The sequence below is a fragment of the Cyprinus carpio genome, chromosome B6 (genome assembly GCF_018340385.1).
Source record: "Cyprinus carpio isolate SPL01 chromosome B6, ASM1834038v1, whole genome shotgun sequence".
NCBI classification, from domain to species: domain Eukaryota; kingdom Metazoa; phylum Chordata; class Actinopteri; order Cypriniformes; family Cyprinidae; genus Cyprinus; species Cyprinus carpio.
The window spans coordinates 17058578-17075709 of NC_056602.1; the positions used below are offsets into that span (position 1 = coordinate 17058578).

Genomic DNA, 17132 nt, shown 5'->3' on the forward strand with positions numbered 1-17132 from the left:
CTATCTTTAATCTTGACTTTGCACATGGGAGTTCCCTTCAACTGGATTTGAATGTGGCAGCAACTATGTTTGTGATGGGTTTGGTCCATACGGACCCAGATTGCTCTTTTCCTCCACCACCCACACAGAGATAGTACAGGCAATTTTTTTTTAAATGACAGTTATAATCTCTAAACATCTTTATAACAACAACAACAACAGCTGCAGCAAATTGAAAATCTACTATTACTATACTGGGCCTTCAGTTTGTTTGCAATCAATATTTTAAATAAGGAGTGTTAAAGGGGCCTAAAAAAAGGTCTTGCACCATGCCCAGATTAAAGGACTGGGATCAATAAAAGGCGGCATTTTTTAAACACATATTTTATATGTTTGTATTGTTTACAGCTCCACTCCTACTCAGAAAAAAGAAATATATACATAATAAAAATAAATAAATAAATAAATAAAAACACTGAAACATCAGCATACATTTCACATGATGGAGAAAGACAGGAGAGAGCAGCAGTGTGGTTTCTCAAAGGGCTGATTTAGCCTTCAGGCCTCACCAGCTGATGCTCTTCATGTCCTCAGTGCAAAAGCGAACTTAGTTTTGCACATTCTTGTCATTAGAATTGTAGAAACACATGTAATATAGACAAAACCTAAGCTTAACAGTAACAAAATCATACATATCTTTCGATATAACTAATTTTTTACATGGTTTTGACTTTTAACCTATGAGTGTTAGCTTTGAGGTTACCTATACTATACACAAATGTACTCCTAAACATTGACAGAAATGTACTTTTTTAAGGTATACATTACTGGCCAATCAAATGCTGTACCACTGGCAACCAACTAGCAGTGACATTACTAAAGAATATTTGCATATAATGTGTGTTGATCTAAACTGTACCACTAGTTTAACACATCTTACAATTTGTGAGAGAATAATGCTATGAAATATAGTACATGAATTTAGCAGCACTCAGTGGTATCAGGACATTCTACTTTGCTTCCCACAGTGTTTGGATGACTTAGGTTTTTCAGTCTCTAATACTGTCTTCTGAGAGGCTTACACAAACTCCAGTTTCAACACACATTTCAAGGCAGCTGCACAATGCCTTCTGCTCAGATTCTGCTGATTCGTTCTCCTGCCCCGCTCTCTTTCCTGATCCACTCTGCTGATGATAAAAATCAATGGAGCCTCTATTGTCTAGAGCAGGGAGGTAATGAAACCTAATCAGGATGACTCATCTTTGGGACAGGGACAGAGCAGCATGGGGTCCACAGCTATTGTCAGTATTTAACTCTTCTGAAGCAGAGTTACACATGGAATGGCCTCTACATCAAATTAATAGCCACCAATTTGGCTACATATAGATAAAAAAAAAATCTGTTTATACAATTATTTAACATAAAATTAACCTTTAATAAGAAGTAACTAATTTTAAACATATCTGTATCCCTTTTTAATGGTGATCTTTGCCTGTCTAAACTTTTGATCTTCTCAACTGTATCCAAAACCTAAATTCATAAAAACAGTGCATAATTTGCAATAATCTGTTGAATTAACATTCAAGTAATGTGCCAAGAACTAAATTTAATTAGCAAAAGTATAATTTTATAAACAACCCTATTAGGGATCGACCAGTATGTGTTTTTCAGGGCCGATGCCTAAACCAATAACTATAGATAAAGTACACTGATAACTGATATTTTGAACAGACATGGTGTAAAAATTTATGATTAAATTAATGTCAAAATTAAGAATAACAAGGGCTCTGGCAAAAAACTTTCTTTAAATGCTTTTAAAAGTTTTTATTGACAAATTGGATTAGAAAATGACTGATACCGATAACCATAAAAATGTTTAATATTGGCGGCGATAATCATTCATGGGTGCGTTTCTCAAAAACATCGTTAGCTAACTATGGTCGTTATTTCCATTGAACTCTATTGGTAATGACAGAACTTGTGACCATAGTTGCTTTTTGGGAAACTCCAGGCCGATAACTGGTCAACCCCTAAACCTTGTCTCTACAGTGTGATTAGAAATGATCTCGATTCATATTGCAAAATAGATATTTTTCTTTTTTTACAAACTACTATTTAATTTAAATTCTGCAATATATGGGAAATATGTTTATTAATAACAATTAGTGGTCGATCGATATTGTTGTTTTTTTGACAGTCGATGCCGATATTTTGGAAAGTAGAGGGTCGATAGCCAATATAAATCCGATATATATATATTTTTTTTTTTTCATTAATATTTAACAAATTTGAAATCATTTGACAATGGATTAAAGAATAAATGTGTAAAATAAACATACTTATAGACTTTAGATCACAAAGTATTTTTCACAAATAATATAATAAAATTAATTAACATATAATAAAAATATAATTAAAAAGGAAGTAAACATTTAAACCAACTGAGCACTCAGTATTCTGGGAAGTCTGTGTGCATTGGAAATCATATTTTTTAAATAAAGCCAGGGTAACACTCATTTTACATACAGCACACAGAGAAAATGACATGAATATGACAGTGGGCAAATGCATAAAGCTCAGCATAATTTGAAATCACAAGTTTAAAGTTTAAAGCATTCAATTAACAGGGACCAACCATCACACAGAGAACACGCGATCACGCAGGATAAAAATGCACACTTCACAAGATCTCACAGCTGGATTCAACTTAGTTTGCAAGGTTTGTGAAATTAAATGTTCATTAGCCATTCAAAGATTTGTTTAAATGATATAAATGCGCATCTGCTTAATGCTGACGGCAATGTTTGCCTTTCTATTACTAATAATATAAAAGAAAACTTTATAATAATTTTAGTATACAATAATTCCTTTGTTTAACCTTTCTATCTGATTATTAGACAGACTTCTATCCATATTAGACAGAACTGTTAACGACAACAGTGAACAAGATATAACAATTGGTCATTTAATTCAATTGATTGATTTATTTATTTTGTTTCATAAATCTTGTTCAGTCTGACTTCACGTGTCACTGTTTCTGGGACAGAAGCCTAAAGCAAACAAAAATGGTGTTAACATACACTCATGGTGTGCTGTAATACTACCAAATTATCATGATGATAAAACTTATCTCCATACTGAAACCTCAGACAGTGATTCATCTTTTGAATCATTAAATGTTGGTGTCTGGGACGCCACCAGCCTGAGACTGTAGTGTACAAGGTGAGTTTTTAAGAGCTTAAAAATGTCATAATAAAATAATGCTCAAATGGCTGTTGAGATAATATTGTTAATTGAAAGAGGCTTAGACCAGGAAACAATATTGTCACAACTTGACAAGCAGATATTTCATTTGTATATGTTTATTAGATGTTTATGTCCAAAAAATGAAAAACTGCATTTAGACTCATATTTCGGTCCTCAATATTGCAATCCTCACATAATAAAAAGAAATTAAAGCAACTCACATAATATTTAATTTGACCTTCTGTGGTTGACGATCTATTCTGGTTGTTGAACTAGAATAGATCAATTAAGTGTTTAACAGCCTATTACTGTATGTTGCCTATTTGAGCAAAATGCCAAGTATTATCAAAACCCTTTCCAGTAAACATACACTATCATCTCTTTTATTGCTATGCCTTGAGAGCAGCTCATACTCATTCTTTAGCTGCTAATGCAGCCAGTCAGCTCTGAGCAGATCAGCACCATATCTGCCATCCGTGAGACAGTCCAGCCCACGGTGAACAGCACAGCTCATTCAGATGAGTCATCTCACATGCAGGCCCTAACACACGCCTGTACAGCCATGCAATAAATTTGTAATGTGACTGTTTAGATATCTGGAACATATATGATTACATTACATGGTCAAAAATAAATTTCCTAGCCATATGGAAATCGATACATATTTCACAGAAATTCAGGTTTAATGAATACAAACAGACAAGCATCAAGGGTCCTTTCTCTCTAATGCGTCATACATGTGTCTTGATGACAGATGCTCTTTCCTGTTACATCATAGTCAAGGTCCATCCAGAAGGTACTTAATCTGTCCTTCCTGCAATAGAACTAATGCTTTCAATCATCAGCCCACAAAGAGCACAGTGGCAGGACAATAAATTGCTTTTTCGCTCTAAGGCAAGACTACTGTTTGCATAACAGGGTTCTGTAGGGTCATATACGGAAGTACACACATTCAAGTAACCTTCAGTCAAACCAAGAAACCATTTCACATAATGACAGGATCATAACTGAAGTTCACATTCACATACGGGGGCGTCATGCACCATTTTTTTCAAGGTTACACTGGTGAATTCTGGCTCTTGTGGTGCCCGGCAAGATGAAACCACACCAAATGAAGGAAGTTGTTTGCAGTTTGAATGAACATGACACTTTGTTTCACATACTAATTTTGACTGTTTGGATGGGATACAGGAAAATGCCTGCATAAATAAGCCTGGACAAATAGTTAATCAATAAGTAAATCAATAAAAAAAATCTCTTTGAAACCACTCTCTTTCAGTTCATCTACTTAAATGAATTATACCAAAAAAAATCCACAACCTTCACATCCAAATACTAAAACAACTCCTATAACCAGGATTTGAAATGAACACCGGCCAACCCAACTATCAACTAGCCAATTTGGCAGGTTATGATTCGTAAATGATGTCCTCCAACCAGAAGCTTCCAACAGTAATAAAACATTGACTTTTGTGAGGAAACAACTCACTTTATGAACTGACAGCATGTTCACTGAACTTTAATGTGTTTATCGGTTAACATTCGTTTTGGAGTACGCTATATTTGGAAATTACAATGAAATGCTGTTTTATAGGAATAGTCAGTGAAAAGAGTTTTTATTTCTGTTTTATTTCAATTTAAAAAATTAGTAGCTAAACTGTATGGTGGGTGAAAAAGTTTATTTCAAACCCTGCCTGTAACCTTTGCAAAGAGCAAACCAGTATTAAGAGAGGAAGGAAATAGAGATAATTCACTCTAATACTGTAAACAGGAAATGATTTGTGAAGTACTCTGTGCTGAGTGTCTCCCCATCAATTCCCACATTTATCACAGTACTTTGATGAATGAAACTGATCTCAAAATGTTTGTATATGCCAGAGTAAGTTAATACTGTAAATATTTTGTTTATAAGAATTTATTCAAGAAGGCTGCATTAATTTGATCAAAAACAACAACAAGACTTTTTATATTGTTACAAATTCTATCCCATTTTATCTATTTTATCTAATTCTTTTTTTTTTTTTCAAATAAAATCTGTTCTTTTGAACTGTCTATTCATAAAGACTGCTGAAAAAAAATCATGGTTTCCACAAAAATATTAAGCAGCACAACTATTCTCAGCATTATTAAAAATAATAAATGTTGAACACTAACAGTTTTATATATATATAAAATAAATGCAACCTTGGTGAGCGTAAGAGTCTTCTTTGAAGATTACATTTAAGAAATCTTACCGACCCCAAAATGTACTATATAAAAGAAACTGTATTTTATATTGAAACAGCTTAACTGGCTGGAACACTGACATCACACATCAACCATCAAATCATTTTTTGAAGTTCTTTAGAGTACCAAGTAAATGGCATGGTAAATGTATACAGTATATGGTAGTAATCATTCAGCACCATGGTCTATATCACCAGCCTGTCAGTCCTTCCACCAATGTGACTGTCAGTCCCTTTGTATTTATTCCAGAACTGTCAGTCATCTTCTCCTCATACACCTTCTATAATACCATACAGTATCAACCACTAATAACATATTAAGCAATATACCTTTCTCCTGTCACCATTTTTCCAACAGCATTTTTTTCTCTCAATTGTTTACCCCATGTTGCTTTTAGGGGCAAATGAGGAAAACAGCTCTAATCTGGGGCCTCTGGATCTGTACAGACGTAAACACCCACCCATACACTCTGTGAACACAGACATATAAAGTGGCAACTGTTAAAATGGAGTACATAATATGCCTCAAAAGCGAGACATGATAAAATCTTTGAATTGCTGATTTTGTTATAATCTCATAATCTCCTTCAAATACAGTTGCCCCAAAAAGTATTTAGAAGTAATTTCAGTTATATAGAACATTTTGAGAGAGAGAGAGAGAGAGACATTCAGAGAGAGAGGTCATGCACAACATGAGCTCCTAGACTTTCTAGAGTTTCTTGCTTCTAATATGAGGGAAACCAAAGATAAAAACACAAAAGTAAGAAAAATGTGATAGTGAACTATAGTTGAAATAACCTTTCCATCTACAAACAACAAGGACCAAAAAACTGCAAAAGGACAAACCAAACCATCAGGCCCCCAACTTTCCATTTGATGAAGGTAAGACAACAAGAGCTCTAATTCAACTAAAATAACTTTTATAAGCAATTTGTCAATATAAATTCAACTAAAAAAGGAAACTTTTATAAACTCTTTTATAAACTTTGCAAACAAACTTGACCAAAAGTTCCCTGGCATACTACAGCTGTAGAACGGTATAGCAACTTATAATAACAAAAGAGGGCTGTTGTCATTCTCACCTTCAGATTGGATTAACTGAGCCATCACTAACAATACCAAAAGACCTGTAAACGGCATCACCATGGCAACACCAGCAATGGGGACCGGAGCTCACACCTTTTCCTAACCAGACATCAAGTCTGAGAAGAGCAGACAGCAACACAAGCTCAAAACACAGAAGGAAAACCCAGAGACACTGTTTAAAGATAATTTAAACATTAGGGAAAAAACCACCACCACAAACCCGCTCTTCTACACAGAACACCTGACTGCATGGCACACAGCATCCTGCACACTGTTCCAGTATCACACCAAACATGGAATCTGTAAAGGCAGACAACTGTGCATTTATGAAGACTCAGAAAAAGACCCAGAGAACAGACACCTGACAATAAACTTCTATCAAAATGGAACGGTAATGGTACAGGGAAACAATGCTGCCCTCACAAACTTTGAGCAGACCTTCCACTGCTTAAAAGATATGGTGGAAAGAGATGAAGCAAATCCATTCAGACACACCAGAAGACACTGATCAAAATGAGTCCTCAACCCATAACAACACAGAGAACAGGACCATTCCAGAAACCACAGACAACATCAGTCTTCCCCCAAACACAGGACTACACAACACAGTTGTTTAGCTACAGGACAGCTTAGCACTGCTAGAAGTGGAAATAGTGGAACTGAGTGAGCAAGTCCACACCCTGGCCACTAAAGACACTGAACAACTCAGAGAACAGCTGGACCAGATAAGAAACCAGCTGAAAATGTCCATCCAAGAACTTAAGAGGGAAATTTACACTCTGTATCAGGACAGGAAAACACTCAAAAAAGACCTCAAAGAACTTCAACAGATCATGGGGAAGGAACTTTCAGAAATGAAAGACTACATGGAGAGGAAGCTTGCATGCTTCAAAGTTGAGCTACAACAAATGGACAAACAGATGGAGACACTAACAACACAGATGAGGTGTCTCTCTACCCCTGCAAATGCCCCAAAAGTCCCCCCTCCCTCCCCCACACCTACATATCCAAAGTCCAGCAGCACACCTCTGGCACCCACCAAACCATCACAGCCCAGCAACAGCCAAAGGGAAGCAGAAACACCTGCAGCCTCCAGAAACCCAGAGATCCCTCAGAAAAACACTACAGCTACAACCCCAGCAGAGAAACAGCCAGTGAAAACAGAGGCTGACATTGCCATTCTCATGGACTCCAGTGAAAAAGTTCCTACAAGGAGAAAGACTGTTTCCAGGCCGTAAAACAACAAAACCCTTGGTGCCGGCAGGAGCTGTAGGTGGGAGGGAGTGAATGAACAGCGCTCTCTTCCACCCTCAATACCCATGGCTGAAGTGCCCTTGAGCAAGGCACTGAACCCCCAGTTGCTCCCCGAGCGCTGGATATAGCTGCCCACTGCTCCGGGTGTGTGTTCACTTTTCACTGCTGGTTGTGCGCACTTGGATGGGTTAAATGCAGAGCACCAATTCCGAATATGGGTTACCATACTTGGCAAATGTCACGACTTTCACTTTTCACTTTCAAATACACTGGAGATGAGTGAGATCAGACAGCTGCTGAACTACATCAGTGTCCAGCTGACAGCATGAGAGTCCACACAGCATGCAAACTGATCCATGCAATCATGAAAAGGATTACCTCTATTTTTGAAAACAAGAACTCTATACCGTGAACTCTTAAAAATGACTCTAACAATATCAATGTGGAATATTCAAGGACTGAATTCAGCAGCCTTTGTGCTAAAGAGCTCAAACACAGAATTCCAGAAGAGCATCAAGGAGATGGATATTATAATTCTACAAGAGACATGGAGCAGGGCAGACACCATCACCCACTGCCCACCCAACTACAGAGAAATCATCCTACAATCACAAAAACTCAACACAGTCTGACAGGGAAGAGACTCAGGAGGACAAATAATCTAGTACAAATCAAAACTCCACAACCACATCAACACAGTAAAGCAATGCAAATACTACACCTGGCTTAAAATCCACAAGGAACTGCTCCCATCCAGAAAAGATATATACCTGTGTGCCATATACATCCCGCCATCAGAGTCCCCCTACTCCAGCGAAGACACGTTCTCCACATTAGAGGAAGAGACAAGCCACTTCAAGGCCCAGGGAACCGTGCTCATCTGTGGAGACCTGAACGCAAGAACAGGACTACAGCCGGACTTCACCGACACACAAGGGAGCAAATACATCAACAACAAACTGACTGTTATTCTCCCATATCCACAGAAATAACCATGATCATATAGTAAATAAGAATGGGAAAGACCTCCTGCAGCTCTGTCGAAGCCTGGGTCAAACTGTAAACTGTACAACATAAGTTAACCATACAGAAACACTGAAAAAAAATACCAAAAATAACATAAAACACAAAGCAACCAAACAATACAAGCGCTGATAGATTACTTTCTAAATAACACCTATGCTCACACTAATGAAGGTGTCAATCTTTCGGTCAAAGATTTAAATTACATATTTGAAAAATCAGCAAAATAATCCAAAATGAAAACAAAAAAAATGAAAAAATCAAATACCCAAAAATGACAAAAATTGGTTTGATCAGGACTGCCAAACTATTCGCAAAAAACTGAGAACACTGTCAAATCAGAAACACAGAGATCCAAATAATGCAGAGATCCATCTTCTTTACTGTGAAACACTAAAACAATACAAACATACACTCAGAACCAAAAGAGCACAATACACCCAAAAACAACAAATAATTGGAACAATCTGAAAAAAACTGATCATGAAGAATTGAAAATCCAAAATGGAGAAATATGGGAAAGTCATTTCCAAACATTGTTTAATAAAGTACAAACAGACACAAATTGTAAACAAAACCAAACAATCAACCAATTGGGAAAATTGGAATTAGCAATCAAAGATGACCAAAACCCATTAGATTTCACAATAACTGATAAAGAACTTAAAGAAAAAATCAAAAACTTCCAACTCAAAAAAGCATCTGGACCTGACGGGATATTAAATCAAGGCTTGATAACACAATCTTTAAAAACGGAGATACAATTGATCCTAACAACTACAGAGGCATCTGTGTGAGCAGCAGCCTGAGAAAGTTATTCTGTAGCATAATAAATGCTAGACTATTAGACTTCATCACCACACACAATGTACTGAGCAGTCAAATTGGATTTTTACCAAATTACCGCACATCTGACCACATCAATACATTACATACTCTAATCGTTAACCAAGATAAAGGTAAAATATATGCATGCTTTATTGACTTTAAAAAAGCTTTTGACTCAATTTGGCACCAAGGACTATTTTACAAACTTATTGAAAGCGGCATAGGAGGTAAAACCTATGACCTTATCAAATCACTGAAAGTAAATGTGGCATAAAAGTCAGCACCAAACGTACGAGATATCTTGTTTACATTAAGCAATAACCAGATAACACACACATCACACTACAACTACCTGGGTTTGAAAATCACATCCACAGGAAACTTTAATCATGCTGTGAATGAACTGAGATATAAAGCATGCAGAGCCTTCTACGCCATAAAACGGCAATGTCCTACAGAAATCCCTATTAGAATTTGGCTGAAAATATTAGAATCAGTAATTAAGCCCATTGCCCTCTATGACAGTGAGGTGTGGGGTCCACTGACAAATCCAAATCAAGATTTGACCAAATGGGAAAAACATCCAATTGAGACCCTGCATGCAGAACTCTGTAAAAATATATTCAACGTGCACCGGCACACAACAAATAACACATGCAGGGCAGAATTATGCAAATATCCTCTAATCATCAAGACACAAAAAAGGGCAACTAAATTCTGGAAACATCTGAAACTCAGTGACCCCCAATCATATCATTAAAAAGGCCTGCAATACCAAGAGATGAGCAAAGAAAGCAAGCCCCTCCTTCAGCTGATCCAGAGCTTCAGTCCTGATGCTTCACTAACATCTACTGATGCTCTGAATCACGTCAGAATCAATCAGATTACTGCACAAATTAAACAGAACTACATCTCTCACTGGCAAACCCAAACACAACAACAGAGTAAAATGCAATGCTATTTGGCTCTAAAGAGAGAGAACAGTATGGCAGAGTATCTGTACACAGTGTCAGATAAGAAACTGAGAAGCACGTTGACCAGATACAGACTCAGCAGACACAAGCTGATGATAGAGACGGGCAGACACAGAAAAACATGGCTGCCACCGGAGCAGATACTATGTGCACACTGTGATCTGAATCAGATGGAAACAGAACTGCACTTCCTAACAGAATGCTCCAAATACACGGACATACGGACAGTGTTCTCTGATAAAATACAGCAGATCCATCAGACATTTAAAACTTTCAAACCAGGAAAATTGCCGTATCTGTTAGGAGAACACAAGAATTGCTGTCAATATGTGTCTGCCTGTCACCATAGAAGAGAAAAAACTCAACCTGCCCTGATCTGATGTTTCCATGTAGATTATGTTATGCCATATTACTCTATTATATTACTTAGATGTATATATTGCCTCTGTAAATCTAATACTATATCTTATTTTATTTTATTTCTAACTTATACACTTACATACACCAATTCATTTTGCACTACATGCTTAATACTTTTTAGATCTTTTATTATTACTATTATTCTTTTTCTTTTGTTAATACATATGTGCACTATTTGTAAGCAGCCCAGCTGCAACTGCTTTGGCAATACAAATGTACAGTTTTTGTCATAAAAATAAATCAAAACTAAAATTAAAATTGAGAGAGAGAGAGACAAAATAACAAGACAGAAAAAAAAAAAAAAAGCCTATGGCTGTGTTGTTGTAATATAAGTATTTCTATAAAAGCATATTCCAGACTTTCATAAATTTGCTCTGATCAAGCTCAGGCACCTACACGTTTTTAATTTTAACTTGATTATTTATGCAATGGCAGGAAAACTAACAAGATGGAACCAAACAGGATGGAAATGAAGAGCTAATGTTAGCCGTTGCTCAGTGAGGCATTGAGAGTTAGCGTCGACTTGAGCTTAAAGTTATAAGACCAATTCATGTCATTTTAATTAACAGGATGGAATGTTTTAATGTGAGACAATCAACTAATTGAACAGCAAACATTGTTTGCTATTGTTCTCCCTAACAAAAATGTCACTTCCTGAAGAAAAATGTCACCTGGGCCAGGTTGCTGATAATAATCTGGCTTCCACCACTTTTACCTAATATAACATGCAGAAATACATTAAACTGTATATGCTCATTCTATATAAGCTAATGTACACATTCAGTTCAAGACAGATACTTTCTGAAAACACATCAAAATTCAATTAGCCACACTACAAAATCTATAGACCAGGGCTGAAACCATTCAATTAAATGTATTATTTATGATGTTTTGTTCGACTAATAAAAACAATACACCTCTGCTAGCTTTATGTACAATATCAAACCACTATCCAAATATCAGAATCTGTATTGCCAATCAAATCTGTATACCAAACACATGTACATGCATAGTTTAGAAATTCATATACTTGTCTATGCAATGAGTTCAGCTTCTTTCCTCATTTTGCAAAGTTCATCTTAGTTCTTTGACCAATCTATTGTTGCCATTGAACAAAGGCCCTCATTCTTCAAAGCATGGAGTGTTTCTGTAGTAGGGGGCAGGGAGAGTGTTATCACAGTGTACTGAAAGCCCAGTGGCTCTTTCGATGGGCAGACAGGCACAGACATGGGTTTGAAAATAAAAAATAAAAATCATACTAAGTGCCCATGACTATAATGTTATCAAAGTTGTCTATTGTTGGGCCATTTCAGTACAGGGCAACAATCATAAATTTTAATGTTTGATATTTATGATAAGTCCTGAAGCAATACCATTTAAGAACTACATTTTTATTGAATCCAAACTTCTTTCCTGACAACTTCTCCATGTGTGGAGCCCTGTCAATGCTTCATGTGTATTATTGAAGTACTGTCCGATAACACTGGGATGCTCCTGACATCATGAGACAGTAAAAAAAAATCTTCTTCCTCTTCAGGCAGATGCCAAGCTACTGTTTGCTTTAGCCTGCTGGGAAATACTGCTCCAGCTCAACTCCAGTTACTGCCAAAACAACCAGAGCCGGCCTCTGTCTCGCCACAGTACAGTAAGAGCCCTTTCACATGCTGTCTGTGTTCACTTCCTCTTCTGCTGTCATCTGTAGGAATTCATTTTTTGTCACTAGTACTATCTCTAAGCCTCAGAGTGTATTATATTATATTATATTATATATGTAGAAGTTGCAATCCTTATTTCATTTGTTTTTCAAGTTTTTCAAACCAAAAATGAGTTATGTGTAAATGGCCTCAGATTTTCTGGAATTTCCCACTGAATTTGACATGCCCCCTATTAACAAACTCCGCCCCCCATAAAGATGATCAGGCAGAAACCAGCTCAAAGTCTTCTGATTGGCTAAAATTATAAACTTTATATAACATATTTTAGATTCGTTGGCTGATGAGTTTCTTTATATTACAGAAACAAAATAATGAGTAGTTACTTTAAGAAAGACTGTATGTACATTTATGTTATTACTCACACAATTTTCTAAGCCTCCTACACAAAGTAACAAATATGCACTCAATCTAGTCTTTACTCAATTTAATATATTCATTAAAAGTAGAGCAAGAGGACATAATGGAATTATTCTTTTACAACTCCCACATGGCACACAGACAAAACTCCCCAGTTAATACTGTAACAGACTACAGGAAGCTATTTCACCATTTCACTTCTGCATTGTCTTACTTTTCTACCAACTGGAGTTTCTACAATTCTGCAACAGTTAAAACCAACAGACTTTGGTGTTATAAACTTAAAAAATTAACATAGCATCATGATATATATATATATATATATATATTATTCATTGCACTTCAAAAATTGCACTTCCTGCATAGTGCTGATATGACATCTGCAACTTTACCTTATATAGGCTACAAAGAACAATTTTAAAACTGCTTTAAAGGTAGTAAAAATATCTAACAAAATTATTATAGGCTTTTTTTTTAAGTGGTATGATATTTTGCTCTTAACAATCTATTTATTTACCATTCTGCATGGTTAATTTTATAATCAAAATCCCTTCTTGTATCCCTGACATGCTGTTGGGTGGAGCCAAACCTCTGCTGTACAGGAAATACTATCAATACCACTAACACTATTTAAAGCAGTCTATATGGCAGCCCTTCTATTTAAAAGCTTAGTCTAACCCCACCCATACATTGCCAAGCTCACTTTCAATTGGTGTCAGCTGAGTAGCAAAGTCATAATGACACAGACTAATTGTTTTTCCCTTCAAAAAATAGATGGTGATTATTAAGAAACCATTGCAATAATGGACAAAAGCATTTAATGGTCAAAACCTTGGTGTGCTTATTGTGCACGAGGGCATTTAGACTTCACTAGATGCCACTGAGCTAGTGTAAAAACAACACTAGCATCTTGAAGATACGATAAAACAAAAGTAATAATTATGTTAACTTAAACTTCTTACAATATTTTTCATGTCATGTCAAGCCATGACATAAGAAACAGCAATATTATATTGTCAGATTCTTTTTGTTATATACTCAAGTATCTAAAATGATTTGTTTTGGAGTTCCATATAGCTAACATTTATGTTTAATGATCCTTGAGAAGGTTTGGGATGTCTAGGGCAGGATGAGGGGAAAAACGTAGACTCTACACAAGGAACCAATAAGAGGGTTAACAATTCTTTCAAAATATCCCTGTAATGTAACAAGTCACACAATTAATGAACTAAATGAAAGAAAGAGAAAGAGAAACAACCCATTCTAAGTGCACCATAAACAAGTGGCTGATAAATACCTGACCTCTGACTCAAAATGAGTCTGGGAAAGCCTTTCTACTCTTCTTCTACTCAAAAAAAAAAAAGTCTCTTAGCAGCCCTGCATGCATATTAACCTACTTTAGAAAAAACTATCTTTTTTTCACAATTCAACAAGGTGAACACAGCAACTTCAACCAGAAAAGATTAGAGGCAAAAATTGCTTAGGAGTTGAAGCAGGCAGAAAGCATTATTTTGAAAACACCAGGTGGATTACCTTCCTATTTTACACCTTCAGGTAATCCACGCATGGTTAAGCCTGTACTATCCACACTAAGAGATTCACCTCTATGTCACATCTATTTGATCTATTCTGCGTTACCTAACACCTAAAGGCCTGAGATCTGTCACATTTGGTTTTCTATCAAGATAGGGACCTTAAGTGACTCAAGTTTTTATACTGAGAAAATGTTAATTTATATTTTCTAACCCTAAATCCATCCCCTACAGGAACCATTCTGCGGACATTTGGTAACCAAAATGCAGGTAAAATCTGCATTATACAATTTACCATAATATATTGTGCATTCAAAAGATTATATATATATATATTTCTGATCTCACCGATATATATATATATATATATATATATATATATATATACATATAAATGATGATACATATATATACATATATATATACACACACACATATACATATACATATATATATATATATAACACATACACAACCCATACTCAGTGTTATACAGAATGAGTGAATGAGGAAGTAGCAAATGGTTTATTCTGACGTTTCTCCACATGCCTCAATAAATTGCATAACACATGTTGTAATCCATATAAAAGGGGTGGATGACACACACAATCTGATGTCACAAAGAATATGTGCCATTTTACTTTAGTCAGGGTAAACTGTACAAACAATTCATGCTTAAATCCCCTTAACGATCCCTATTCTTCTGATTTCAACCATTAGATTTGATCCAGCATGACTGTACATCAGAAACGACACAAACCAGCCATGCAAAAGGACAGACAACAGTGTTTGGGAACAGGTGACATGATACTGAGTTTATCTGATCCAATGTTATAAATAAATGATATGTTCTTGTCAGGCCGACAGTTACATAAAAACCTCCGCCACACATGCGAATCAAACCATCCCGTTTCTCCCTCCAAAACACAGCTGACAGCGGCGTTCACATGCACACATTGAATTACACACATGAACACCTCCCTTTAAAGAAACAGCCTTGAGCAGACACGATTAAAAATGATTGCCGCTATACAGTATGATGTATACGTGAGTATGTGTGTGAACTCTACATACAAAGAGAATTCAGAGGCGGCCAGCTGGGCACATAAGCCGTAACTGCAAAATCCAAATAATCCTTTACAAAGACAAGCCATCTAAAGGGGGGTGAGGTTAAAGCACAAAGAAAAAAAACTGGATTTGTGCTTGTACAATACAGTATAAATACATATATGTGAGTGTGTGTACAGTACATATGAGATGTGTGTGCATGTGATGATGTGTCTATATTTGAGATATCCAGCACCTTCGGTTCAATATTGAGTTACCGGAATGTCAAGCCACTCAAAATAGGCGGACAGCTTATGGCATTTAAAGCCAGCACACGCCGGGCCGTACACGCAACGAGAGGCAATAAGATAAAAATAGACCAAGCCCTCACCTTCCATCATGATTGCAGATTTGCATTCCTCTATCTCCAAGGAGCCTGAAATGGGAGGAGGGGAGAAGAGAAGCCCCTGGTTACCAGATGGAGAGATGTAAAAAAAAATTTAAAAAACAGAGCACACTTCCAGCCTCGGCTTTAAAGTCCCCGTGTCCCTGGTACGACGGGCCTGTGGATGTTTTAGGGCTCCGCGTTTAGGCCATGGATGCTGCTGCTAGCCACTGCGGCTGTGGTCTACACGATCACTAAAGGATGCTCAAAAGAGGGCAGGAAAAAAAGCAGAGTGGAGAGAGACAGAGAGAGAGGGAGGGAGGGAGAGAGGAAGGGAGGGAGGGAGAGAGGGAGAGAGGAAGGGAGGGAGGAAAGCTTGCTGAGGTCATCGTTCAGCTCAGCCAATCCCGCAGGCACTGCTGCATGTCACATGGCGAGTGGTTCAGCGCTTCTGTCAGCGTCCTCACTGGGAACACACACACACACACACACACACACACACACACACACAAGCACAGAGCTTACCTTGTTATAGTGCAGCGTGCCGCTCCTGCCAGAACAGAAAGGAACTGGATTAATGGGGCGTTGGGTGCTAAATACAGGAAACTGCCCATAAGAACATGATGCAGTTTCTTCACAGTTACATTTGTAGAGGTAAACGTTGAGGCTCAGCTGGCAGCCCGTGCCTGCCTATTTGCCTGTTCCTCTCTGTGGCAAATCAATCAATGTGACATTACATCTGACAGAAACAGTAGCTACCCCATGAAGGGAGGAGCCAACACTCAATACACTGACTTGTGACAGAGGAGGAGGGGAGGAGAGCGAGGCTCTGTGTTTGTGTGAGGGTTGGTGATTCATTTAATATGAGGAGGTGGGTCTCTCTCTTTAGATTATTAATGAAAAGACAAAAAGAAAAAAAAAAAGGTTGGGTGGACTGAAAAAATTCTGTTTCTTTCACAAAAGCACCAGCTGCAGTTTCGATTACATGTAATAAAGGGGTTGATGATGATTTTGTGAGGAAGATGTTCTTGAATTTTACTTGGATAAAAATAATATAAAAA

The 17132-nt window shown here is 36.9% G+C and overlaps 1 protein-coding gene across 12 annotated transcripts in view; it reads right to left on the reverse strand.

The window, feature by feature from the left end:
* Nucleotides 1-17132, reverse strand: part of LOC109063235 (SH3-containing GRB2-like protein 3-interacting protein 1) — a 74017-nt gene that overhangs the window by 40477 nt on the left and 16408 nt on the right. For 5 of the 12 annotated variants that reach the window (XM_042725957.1, XM_042725950.1, XM_042725956.1 and 2 more), the window contains exons 3-4: nt 16597-16621; nt 16078-16325 (exon numbers count right to left, since the gene is read on the reverse strand). In XM_042725957.1, the coding sequence (XP_042581891.1) occupies nt 16078-16087 (10 nt within the window). In that variant the 5' untranslated portion in view covers nt 16088-16325; nt 16597-16621. Of the gene's footprint in view, nt 1-16077; nt 16326-16596; nt 16622-17132 lie in introns of those variants that run through there. The other 7 variants (XM_042725960.1, XM_042725951.1, XM_042725959.1 and 4 more) reach the window with 2 other exon arrangements.